Source organism: Poecilia reticulata, linkage group LG3 (genome assembly GCF_000633615.1).
Source record: "Poecilia reticulata strain Guanapo linkage group LG3, Guppy_female_1.0+MT, whole genome shotgun sequence".
Lineage (NCBI taxonomy): Eukaryota > Metazoa > Chordata > Actinopteri > Cyprinodontiformes > Poeciliidae > Poecilia > Poecilia reticulata.
The window spans coordinates 739201-751831 of NC_024333.1; the positions used below are offsets into that span (position 1 = coordinate 739201).

General features: G+C 40.3%; 1 protein-coding gene across 1 annotated transcript; it reads right to left on the reverse strand.

Moving 5' to 3' along the window:
* Positions 1-4847: 4847 nt before the first annotated feature.
* Positions 4848-10638, reverse strand: snrpa1 (small nuclear ribonucleoprotein polypeptide A'). The gene is made up of 9 exons (XM_008404953.2): positions 10405-10638; positions 9904-10051; positions 9366-9444; positions 8070-8116; positions 7523-7625; positions 7368-7447; positions 7123-7195; positions 5728-5821; positions 4848-5103 (listed from the first exon to the last, which is right to left on the reverse strand). Exons 1-9 carry the CDS (start codon positions 10484-10486, stop codon positions 4952-4954), a joined length of 858 nt encoding a protein of 285 aa, XP_008403175.1. The 5' UTR covers positions 10487-10638; the 3' UTR covers positions 4848-4951.
* Positions 10639-12631: the final 1993 nt, after the last annotated feature.

A 12631-nucleotide genomic window follows, 5' to 3' on the forward strand; every position in this document is an offset into this window, starting at 1 on the left:
CATCTAAGAAAAAATTTTTAGGTTCCCCCCACCATTGTTAGAACAATGGTTCAGTTCAAAGTGTAGGAGGAAGAAGAGCTGCGCTGCTGTTATGAGGAGGCTATGAGCTTCTGATCCATACTCCAACCTGGAAGGTGGCGGTAATGCACCTTGTTTGCCAACCGCCATTAAAAAAAGAAGCTGCGCTGCTGAAGTGGGGAGCTGGCTGTTAGCTGTGGCTCTGTAGCGCTAACATTAAAAACCCTCCAGTAAATAAATACTTAAAGCAAAATACATGTAACACGTTTTATTTACTTTCACTGCTCAATAGAGTGAAACACATTAATAAAAATCAGAGTGCAGTTAGTTATTTTATTACTTTGGCTGAGTCATAATAAACTGCCATGTTATGCCCTGGAAATCTAGCTAAACTGCTACGTTGCTTTCATAGACTTAGCTCCTTTTTCTGTCGAAGGTAGCCAATATTTCAAATATATTTAGCTCTCTAACTCTTAGAGAGTTTGAATTGGGAGGGAGCGGCTGAACATTACCACAAGCCGACAGTTCTATATGGGTGCCGACAGCAGAGGGGCTACAAGAGCTGACAGTAAAAAAAAAAAGTATGCCTTTATTTCTTACCATCTTCAACGTGGAGCATTTAAAACCACAAAATAAAATATAAATATTTTTTCTAGAAAACTCTGGTGCTAACCTTTAAATTTAAGTTATGCCATCCATCCATCCATCCATCCATCCATCCATCCATCCATCCATCCATCCATCCATCCATTTTCTTCCGCTTATCCGGGATCGGGTTGCCAGGGCAGCAGCTTCAGAAGGGAGGCCCAGACTTCCCTCTCCCCAGTCACTTCTTCCAGCTCCTCCGGGGGAACCCCAAGACGTTCACAGGCCAGCTGAGAGACGTAAATCCCTCCAGCGTGTCCTGGGTCTTCCCCGRGGCCTCCTCCCGGTGGGACGTGCCCTCACCAAGGAGGCGTCCAGGAGGCATTCTGACCAGATGCCCGAGCCACCTCAACTGGCTCCTCTCGACGTGGAGGAGCAGCGGCTCTAYTCTGAGTCCCTCCCGGATGACYGAGCTTCTCACCCTATCTCTAAGGGAGAGCCCAGCCACCCTGCAGAGGAAACCCATTTCGGCCGCTTGTATCCGTGATCTCGTTCTTTCGGTCACGACCCAAAGCTCATGACCATAGATGAGGGTGGGAACGTAGATTGATCGGTAAATCGAGAGCTTCGCTTTTTGACTCAGCTCTCTTCACCAAGACAGATCGGTACAGCGCCCGTTTCACGGCAGACGATGCCCCAGTCCGCCTGTCGATCTCCCGCTCCCTTCTTCCCTCATTCATGAACAAGATCCCCAGATACTTAAACTCCTCCACTTGAGGCAGGACGACCCCCCTGACCCGGAGAAGGCACTCTACCCTTTTCCGGTTATGATACTTCCAAAATATTCAATTCCTACATATTTATAAGTTTTAACATGAAATAATAATAATAATAAAAGTTTAAAGCAACTTATAATTTAAATAACACATGACTTGTATTAAGAACCACAGCAATAAATCAATATTTATGAGGAATTTTATTAAGTAGAGCTACTTATTAAAACTTGTTTTTAGTCAGAGCTTTAAGTTTTGTAAAGGTGTATCAGAGATTAGATCTGTGACTCTGAACCAAACTCATATCTAAGCAACATTTGAATCTTAGTTTTACTTCTATGGGTTTCAACAGGTTGTTTACTGAGAAAAACACTTTTGTTATTCACTAGTCATTTTTGATGGTGCAGCTTGAAAACACAAAAAAAAATTTAAAGCACATTTTACTATAACTTTGCTGACCCCCCCAAAATTGCTCTTAAAAAATGTCCTTGTTTATGGTCTTCCCCCAATAATGAGATGGGATCTACACCCTTGTCTCTGGGTACTCCAGTCCAGAGATACACCTGTTAGGGTATGAGTGTGTGTCTGCATGGCTGACCTTCTGTGCTGTCCTAACCTCAACCCCTAACCTCTCCAGGGTGAACACTGACTCTTACCCAATGACCACTGCAGGGATAAAAAGGTACAGATAATAGTTTGAAGTTATTTGCTAGAATTTCTCAGGTATTGTATCATGGTCTACATTTGCCATGTTGGAACTGAACTCAACTTGGCTTGTGGGAGCCTGCGTCAGTGAGTGACTCAGCTCCCTCAGTGCAGGATATTCATCCTGTGGCACACATTTAATCACCTACCCCTGTTAACCTGGAGGGATTACATTTATCAATATGTGATATTTGATTTATACTGTTTCTAACATTTTGACTTCCTCTACAGTCTGAATGACGGAGTTGTACTTAGCCCTAGAAGTTCTAATTTAAGAGTAATTATTTTTTGAACACGCTGATTTTATAAAGTACATTAGGTGCATGCAATGCGTCTACGGCTGTTTTGATCCATTAGAAAAGGTTCTGCGTCATCAGTCTTGAATAAATGACGTCATGAGTTAAGCTGTCAGGTCACATCCTTTTCTCTCCTTTGGGGTTTCATATAAACAATATAAATGTAGCATCAACTTTAATGTTTTACAGCTGTACCTCATAACTTACCATCTCCACACAGCAGAGTAATTCTTCTGAGAAGGAAAATCTCCAACATTAACTAATCTTTGAGACAAACAGTTAGGAGATGGCTTTGGACTGTTTTAAAACCTCTAATTTTCCTCATTTCAATAAATATTAATAATATAGACACTTTATTAAGGATTTTTTCTCTTTCTATTTCTTTCTGAGAGACAGATCACAAAACTATTCCTAACATATCAGACTGGATTAAATCTGCATTGTAAACATCCTTGTTTAACAGGGATTTCATGAATCCTTTTTCTCTCCACCCTTTAGTTCATGAAAGAGCTGACTTGGGGATGTTTGCTGTGTGGTACCGCCTTGCCCAAAGGTACTGTGTTCTGTTCAGCGCCATGTTGTGTTTGGTTTCTTAGCAGTGCCCTGCTGTTTCTTTGAGAGCTTTATCTCTAAAGTCCTGGGCAAATACCGAAAGTTAATAGATCAACTGAGAGCAGGATGTGGCTGGAGCCACTGAGTAAAGACACAGCAGGTGTCCGGGGAAAATGCTTGACTGATGGGATTCATCTTGATGTCAAGAACCTCCTCAAACCAAGCTGGGAGAATCGGACACAGAAACAGATACCTGCACAAAAGTCTCTTACTTTGGATGGTTGGCATTTGAACAACATTTCCTTTACTATAATAAACTTGTTGGAGACACTTTGATAGTTTGCTTAATATTTTAATGTGATCTCACATTTTGGAAGCAACATAAAATTCTGACAACCATTCTGTTTCACTGCTTACAATTTTTAAATATCCAGAAAAAGGAGTTCTGATCAGATGGAGATTTAAAGAGGAACAGCAAAAGCAAATGAGGTGGATTAGCAGAGTTGCCAACAAATGACTGTCATCAGGACATGTCACTGTGGACTGAACTAGGGATTAAACTAGACTCTTTTGTTGTCTGTCATTTTGACCAGTCATAATAATAATGACATATTCAATTGTATAATTTTTGTTCAAGCATTGTGGACCAACGTGAAACTTTTTGGCTGAAAACACTCCACATCTCACTGATCTTACTGAACATCCCCAGTATCATGGTGGTGGCAACATGGTGCTGCGGGGATGCTTTCCTTCAACAATGATGGAAGACTAGAAGCACAAAATGAGACTGGGATGAAGGTTCATCCTCCAGCAGGACCACAGCCCTGTACATTCAGCCTGAGATATTATGGAATGGGTTAGATCAGAGAAAATAATGTGTTTTAATGGTCCAGACAAAGTCCAGATGTAAATCCAGTTGAGCATCTCTAGTAGGATTTGAAGATTTCTGTTTTCAGATGCTCTTTGTTTAACCCGATTGAGTTTTAGCCATTTTGATCAAAAGAATTTGTAAAACCGGTAAACAAATAACTCAAAAATACTTAAGAGTATAAACATATGGTTCTGAAGTAGACTGAGGAATTAATAGAAATGGGTGCTAAACCACTCTGAAGCCAGAAGGTGGCATCTATCAGAGCCTCACATTCAGGGAACTACCTCTGATGCTGGTCAGAGGCAATGGAAGCTACAGAAACTCCAAGCATTGGTTGACAGCTAACCAGCTAATCAACCAATGCTTGATTAGCTGGTTAGCTAATCATGTGGAAGACTTGCTATGAGCATGTCTTCCACTGCTCATAGCGGAGGGTTTGTATCCTGTTTGTTGGTTATTTTCTTGTGTAAATCTTTTGATGTTTTTGCTCTTTATAATACAACTACATTTGTTCTGTCCTGTGAATTGTATAGTGAGGTGTTTTTTGTGTCGTCTTATTACATTGTTCCAATTCCTGCATATTTACACTGCCAAAACTTGACAAAGTTAATTAATGTGCACTATCCCAGTCAAATAAATTAAATGCAAAAAAATATAAATAAGCACAAACAAAAGTACTTTTCTCCTGATTCAGAATGTTGCTACTTTGTTCTGATCAATTGTAAACAAATCCATGATAGCTTATTTTGGTAATGTGAAAAATCTCATGGGGTTTGATTACTTTCATACTCTTCTATTTTAGAAAAAAAGAATGAACAAAATATATAAAAACCAAGTCCTGTGATCTATTCATCCACTGTCTGAACCAACTGGAGCTCTGCACCACTAAGCTGCTCTGCTTCAGCTTCTGAACCCTCCTGTCAGGAGGCTGGACCTCAACTACCTGAAAAGTTCTGATGTTGCTGAAAAGTTCAACAGAATGCAGCAAAGGTTGCAGAAAAAAAAAAAACAAAGTGAGATTTTATTTGACAAAAGAATGCAATCTCAGAGAGTACAAGAAATCTGTTTAATGAGTCAATATACAAAATAAAAACAGCACACTGCAGTGCGACACCAGAAATCTGAGAAAGAAAAAAAAAAACCTAGCAGGTTCAGGAGCCGTTTTCATGAGGCTCATCCTCCATGTCTTCATCCTCTGCTTGGTCCCCGTTGTTTATGCCGTCTCCGTAACCTTCCTCCATATGCGCCTCTGCACCATTATAGTCTTCTTCTTCTTCCTCCTCCTCCTCCATCCCACTGGGATCTAATTCAACAAATAAAGAGACATGACATTATATCTCACCATCACATAGAAACCATATCAAACTGCTGTGATGCTGAGACCTCGTTGGGTCTGGAAAGCATATTCAATTGTGATGGAGAAATGTGAAACTTCAGGCCTGTGACAACAGAATGCAGCTCCACATTCCATCATTGATGGATTGTGTAAACAGCTGGGTTCTTTATATTCTATTATATTTGGAGCAGTAAACAGAAGATTATAATTGAGCAGTAAACAGAAGCCGAGATGTCAAAAAAAAAAAAAAGAAGAAGAAATTCTTTCCTAGCAGGTTTACTCTTCAGACTGTTAACTCCCTCTAAGACTTCAGCAGACAAAACTTCATACTGAAAAGAAAAAATAATTCCATGTTTGAGGGAAAGAGTCCTGGAGACCAAAGCTAATAAACCAGGACAGACTTGGTTTGTTGTCTTTGGAAGCAGATTATTTGCTCAAATTGACCTTTCAGTCACTTGTTTGGTGGTTCTGAAACAGTGCTGAAGTAGTTCTCTGAGGGAACAATCCTGCCTCTTCAGAACCTCCACACATCCTCCTGAGCGGGTCTGTCAGTAGAAGCACACAGGACAGCAACAGCAGGTTGGAACCCACCTTGTCTGAGATCTCGTCCTGGGATCTGTCCGGCCTGCAGCATGCCTTTCAACCTCTCCACCTCTGCCAATGATGTAGCGTTGGCGATGGCATTCTGAAACACACATTTACACAACTTCAGCACCATCCAACCCTCCAACTGACTGTCAGTTCCTCCAGCTTCCTGCGGTGAATCCAGAGCGCTGATCAGCATGTTTTGGTTTGACTCTTGTAATGCAGAGTAGGTTTGATTCAAATATTAAAATCTTCATGGTTTACAGCAGATGAAGATCAGGAATGTAATCTGGGCTTTTACTACTAAGTGGTTTGTTAACAGATTTTAAAACTATTCTGTGAGCAATAAGCAGGCAGTGTGAAGATATCAGAACTGGACTGAAATGCAGATCCTTCTGTGCTGCAATTATTGAGTCTGCTAAAACCAAAAGCATGAACTCATTTTTCAGAGTCCTGTTGGAACATGTCATCTAGTTTTGGAAATATTTTTAGGTAGTCATATGTTGTCTTTTTCAGAAATTAGATGCAATTGTCGAGATTCAGATTCAGATCCATGATCACCCCAAACTCCTGGTTCTGTCAAAGCTTTTTAAACCAACAGAAGGAGGGGGCTGGTTTTAGTCAATGCTTGTTTGGTTCAAAGACTAAAACTTTGGATTAATCATTTTTTAGTTGAAGATTTTGACACATCCAACTGTATTAATCTGTTCACTGCATTTAGTGAGTATTTGCACCAAACTTTAATGTGCTGGTGAAAGACTAAAGTACAATTGTGTGTCATCAGCATATATGTGATACTCTGTCTTATTGTTGCATAGAATTTCAATGACGCTTGTAAATGTTGAAGAGGAGAGGATGAGGATGGAACCTTGGGAAACTCCACAGATAATTTCATTCACATTGAAAGGTAGCTGAGCACTATGCCAGAAATACCAACCCAATTTGCTAAAGAGGACATTAAAATGTCACGATCAAATGTGTCCAATTCTGCACTGGGATCAGATAAAACTACTATTGAAATGTTATTACAATCTAGGCTGGAGTCGATGCAGATCATTAACACAGAGAAAGGAAGCTAAAGCACAACCTGTGTTCTACTCAAATGAATCAGAACCTCATGCTGGCTGTGCAGTTGCAATATATTTTTTTAAAAAGTGAACACAAACTATGACCCTGATTACAGATATGTTCGCAGCAGTGAGGCCTTCCAAATGGAGCCTACTAGAGCTAGATAATGACCCAGAGTCATTATCTAGATTATCAATATAGATGGTGTTTACTGATAGATAATGTAGTTATCAGTCCTTTTATAAAAGGACAGAAGAACGAAGGGGAAAAGTGGGAAAAACTTCTATTTTTGTGTGACTAGAAGGGGTCAGAGATCCCACTTGACAAACTGACCTTGATGGCCTCCACATCAGCTTGAGACGGCCCCGTCCTTCTCTTCTCGGGCTGAACAACCCCAGGAGTAAACCTGAAAGGGACACGGTTCATTTAGGCAACCTTCTACTCCTCTGTGAGACTGGGACGGAATCAACTGTTGTCCTCTTCGCTACATGTATTTCAATGTATAACAGTAGTTCAGGTTTGCTGAAAGGAAGCAGTTCATCAGGGGTCCTGAGACATTGCTGTCGAATCAGACTCACGTTTTTGTTCGCCTGGCCATGTCCTTGGCGAGCTGAACGCCTCGTTTGCCTCGGAACATTTTTTCTGCCTCCTGCCGTTCCTGGAACAACACAGTCAGAGGAACATGTTCATCTTTATTAACATACATTGGTATTTTGGGTTTGCCAGACCTTACCTTGAGCTTCACTTTCTGAAAATCGAGCACACGGATCTGTGGGACTTTATTGATGACGTAAAGCCTGTAGTGCTTCTTGTTTGTCACAGGATTCTTCAACAAGCTGCAGGCAGAAAGGACAGAGCTGCATGTCTGGAGGTGATGGCCAAGAGGGGTCAGACACTCAGACCCATTCAATGCACTGCAAAAACTGAAATCTTAGTAAGATTAAATGTTTTACTTAAGGAGATTTAAGCTTGTTTTCTTTCTGACAAGATAATTTTTCTCACCAAGAGGGTTTATGTTAGAATATTTTTCTTATCTTAAGTGTTTTTTGTACTTAATTATCTCATTAAGATATAAAGGCTTGATATTAAGAAAATATTACTTAAGAGTAAATATCTGCTAGAAACTAGAATATCAATATTTACCAAGCAAACTTCAAGTCTATAACTTATTTTATCTAAGTAAAATTTTCTTATTTCAAGCACAAAAAAATAAATCTCTTCAGATAGTTAAATCTTCAGATAGCACTATATAGAGCTGAACATGTGTGTGAGAGCGTTACCTAAGGAGGGTTAACGTCTTCACAGAGGCCAGCGGATCCAAGTCTCCCTGATGGGAAAGGAGAGCAGAAGGAGAACTAAGTCTGATGGAGATGAATATAGACAGGTTTCAACTTTACTTTAATTAGACCCCAAATTGCCCAGATGTGTGAGCAGCATCAGATCATACTTTCAACAGGATGTACTTCTAACCAGTAAGGAAAAGGCTTAGGGCCACTCGGAATCTCAGAAAAAAGTTATTTTTAGCTGCCCTAGTCCTCTTCCATACAACTTAACAGCTCTGAGTCTAAGCAGCCTTTCCTAATAGCTGTCTAAATGTGGCCTTTAAGGCAGGATGGAGACAAAATAAGCATAGACTTTTTAACTTGCATCATAATGCTGGTATAAGAGAAACCAGAACAATCCAACAACGACAATGTATTGATGAGCTCAAACTGTGATGTTCCTGAATGATCTTTCAGGAACCCAACAACTCAAGAGGTCAGACCTCAAGGTTCAGTAACTGATTAGAGCTGGAGGACTCAGTTTAAATCAGCTGTGGTCCTGGACCACTGAGCAGCACTTTAGTTCTGGAAAAAATGAAGACTTGAAATATTTCACTTTGTATGTTATGAATCTATATAATATGAATTTCATTTTCTGGAATGACAGACAGGAAAATACTGTACTTTTTCAGGATGTTCTAATTTCCTGAGTAGAGAATCCAAAGTGATCCGTGGATCCAAGGATCTGTCCTCTGCTCCCTCCCAGCTGAACACTCTACGCTGCAAATGACCCAAACAGCAGCAACCCTTGATCCTCCAATTCAGCCTGATAAGCTGCTGATCCACTGAAGTCTCATCTGTTCTGGTGCCCCGATATCCTTCCCTAATTTTGGGAGATTGGTGATCAGTTGATACTTGAATGTGAAGCTAATCTTATCCACTGATCTCATCTTTCTCAGTAAAGGTCTAAAAATCAGCCACTGTCTTCTATTGCTTTGCTGTGAGAGGTTTGACTGACAGCCCACCCACCAGGTCATGTCTGCACGTTTGCAGTTAACAATAGTGATCCCACTGTTGCCAACTCAGAAACTTTGTTGTTGTAAAAAAAGTCAGTATTGGCCAGAACTGGAACCAGCAGGTTAGGCCTTTTAAAGATCATAATCGGTGATAGGCTAGAAAACTGCAATTGGTGCAGCCCTAGTTCTGGTCAGAATTTTCATTCAACAGTCTCTTGTGTTTGCTCTGACTTTATACCCTTCATCCATGCAGGCATTCCAAACAGCAGAACTGGGGCTCCATGGTAACATTACTCACCAGCTCCTGGATGTTGTTGTTGGTGAGCACCAGCTCTCTGAGATCTGGCAGGGACTGCTCCAGGTTCTCTCCAATCCGACTGGTGGAACAACAGCAGCATGAGAGACAACAGCCACATTAACACCTCACATAATGGAGCCCTGTCACAATAGCAACTTACACTGGACAACAAGTTGTCTCAGTAATTATTATGATGACGATAATATTGTTTTGAGACTATTTTCAAGTAATTCATAGATGATGGCATAATAATGCACCCTGTCAAAAAACAAGAAACTAACTCTGTAAAGAACATTTATCATTGGAACTGGAAGACATTTTAACTATCCAAAATTAAAACACAACAACAATAAATAAAACCCATAAGACTATATGAGATTGAGCCCTTTTTTGTCTGGATTTTCTTTGTGTTTGGGCTGGAAACCCTGGCCACAGCCTCGGATCACTGGCACCACCAGTCGGGTCTAACACTAACCAGGCAGGATCCAGTTACTTCCAATCAGCATCTGATCATTTCGATCTGGATCTGAAATCTTACCAGATTCTGTTGTTGTTCATCAGCAACGTCTTAAGTCTTTTGAGCAAAGGGAAGCCGTCCAGTTTCCTCACTTCATTATCAGAGAAATCAATGGTATCAAACTGGTCCAGAGTCGCTCCCAGGTTCTCCAGAACCGGGATCTTATAACCTTTAGAGTAAAACACAGGAAAGGTTAAAGTACGTGAATAATTTATATGCAAACACACCAGGTCCTCAGCTGCTTTTTCACTTAGCATTCAGAGCCGTTTTGGAAACTCCAGAAAGTGTCCTCCTTGTAGTTTGACTCTGACTTCCTACCATGCTAGCAGTTAGCAGCCTAGCTTCTCCGGGTCAGGCAGCATAATTAAAAAGGCAGAAAGTGAAGCAGCCGTTCTGGACGCCTTGCAAAGCCTGGTACTGGAGTCCGCAGACACAGCTACTTCCTATCCTGGTGTTCTCCGACTGAATGAAGTCAAAAGCAACGAGGCCCGATGCCGCTCTGAGGGAGGCGCTCAGACTTACCTCGTAGGTCCAACTCTCGGTCTCTCACCGGGTTGGTGTACTGAGCAGCCTGCTCTATGAGCTCCGCAGATAACTTCACCATGTCGACAACAAAGCCAGGCTTTAGGCGGAACAAGTTTTTTTCACCAAACTAATCAGAACGTGTCACACACTGCCGCCAGAACAAAGATTTCTTCTTCGTGTTTTTATTGTCTTCTTCGGCGGTAATAAGTGGGGGTTGGCAAACAGTCCTAAAGCACTTTTACCGCCACCTACTGGTCTGAGGTGTAGACAAAACAATATGAAAGTCTTTATTCAGGGGCGGAGCTAGAGGGGGTCAGTGGAGAACTGCTTAAGAAGGTGGCTGGGCTTTTATCCTTATAAAAAAAAAAATCAACAAAATGTGTTCAAATTAATGACCCAACAACAATAATAATCCCAATGATTATTGTTTCAACAAGGTGTTGCACAATTCTGTGCGTTTCGATTCCATTATCAAAATAACTAACAGATCAGAAGTTTAAAATCAACTAATCAACCGCTGTGTTCATAAGAGCGCTTAATAATAATTGCAAAATAAATATCATATATCATTGAAATAAAATCCAGTCCAACATCTGGTTTGAGGTGATTCCTCTGGAACCTGTTGGAGGAAAAATATCCCAACTTCAGAAGATGTTGTCGTGATCCGTGTTTCTGTGTTTATTTTTAGGGTTTTCTGTGTTCAGTTTCTGTCCTGTGAGTCTCTGCGTCTTCCCGTTGATTGATCCCAGCTGTGTCTCGTTCCTTGATTACCCTCCCTGTGTATTTAGTCCCACCTGTTGTCTTGTGTTCCTCGTCGGATCCTCGTTGTGTTTACCAGTCTGTTTCCCTGGGCCGTCGTGTGTTCTTTGTGCTCTCCATTGTTCTGTCCCGTGGACAATTATCATTATATTCATCATCTTTACCTGGGTCTGCCTGCGTCCTTCCTCACCACTCACCTCATCCACTAATCATGACAGATGTGCTTTTAACCTAACAGTAGTGATGGGTAAATGAGGCGTCATGAGGCGTTTCGACTCATAGCAACACTGTATTGATACTGTGTCAATACTGTGTCACTCAATACTGACACCTTCTGGACATTAAAAATTCCTACAGGCAACGTAGTGATTTGATCAAGTCTGTACAATAAGATTTAAGTCTTTGTATTTTATTGAATATTATATGTTGTATTATGTCATATCTTCAGTTACATTTAAAATATATTTGATATACAGTCAATAAAGAATGTGAACATGTACCATAAAGTGAAAATTTAAGTGAATGTGTTTGGAATGAGGATGCATGGACTGTTTCTTTTTCCACAAATTTTTATAAAAAAAAAAAAGTTTTTACAACCTTTTGAAATTAAGCCTGTTACGCTTTTTTGACAAAACTGCTGTAGAAAAAAATTAAGTAAACTACATTTACAGCGAACCCTTGTTTTTCTTAGGGGTTGCGTTCTAAAAATAACCCCTGATAAGCGAAATCCGTGAAGTAGTTACCTTTATTTTTTACAGTTATTACACAGAAAATAAATAAAAACTCTACATTGAAACCAAAGAACAAAACCTGTTTTCAGGTCAGCGGATGTGCGTGTGCATCAATCGGGCCTTATTAATGTGATCCGCAGTCATGTCATTAAAGCGTCTACTCCAAGCTGCTTTGAATTGAAAAGGTGGATTTATTTAAATAGTTAAACACATGCGACACTTTACTTTCATATTATGTTCTGCAGGTTAACTAAAAGTCAGTTGCAGCTGAATTTGGATTCAGATAGATTAAGTAGAAACTGACAAGAACCGGATGAAACGATAAAAATGAAAACAAATTTATTTTCCAATATTTTCCAATCAAAATGGTCCCACACTGCAGAAACATTTCCTTTGAAGCTGCTCCATAGATGACGATGTAAAAAATGCTTTTGACAGACTCGCTTCCTTATAAACACAGTTTGGCATTGTTGAGAAAAATTATTATTTTGAGTGTTTAACACAGTTTAAACCTTTTAGAACGAATTTCTTAAGTTTGAACAGGTTTGTGTGAGTGATTTAAAACCCGAAGTATTTAAAGTACAAAGGAGAATAGAGAATCTGCAAGAGAATTTCGGCTCAGACCCCTGGGGTCTTATCATTAAAGACAGGAGGTCATAAATTAACATATGCAGGAAGGTGGAGGACAGAATCACTTGAATTACTCTGAGAAAGGGAACTTTGGTCGGTTCACG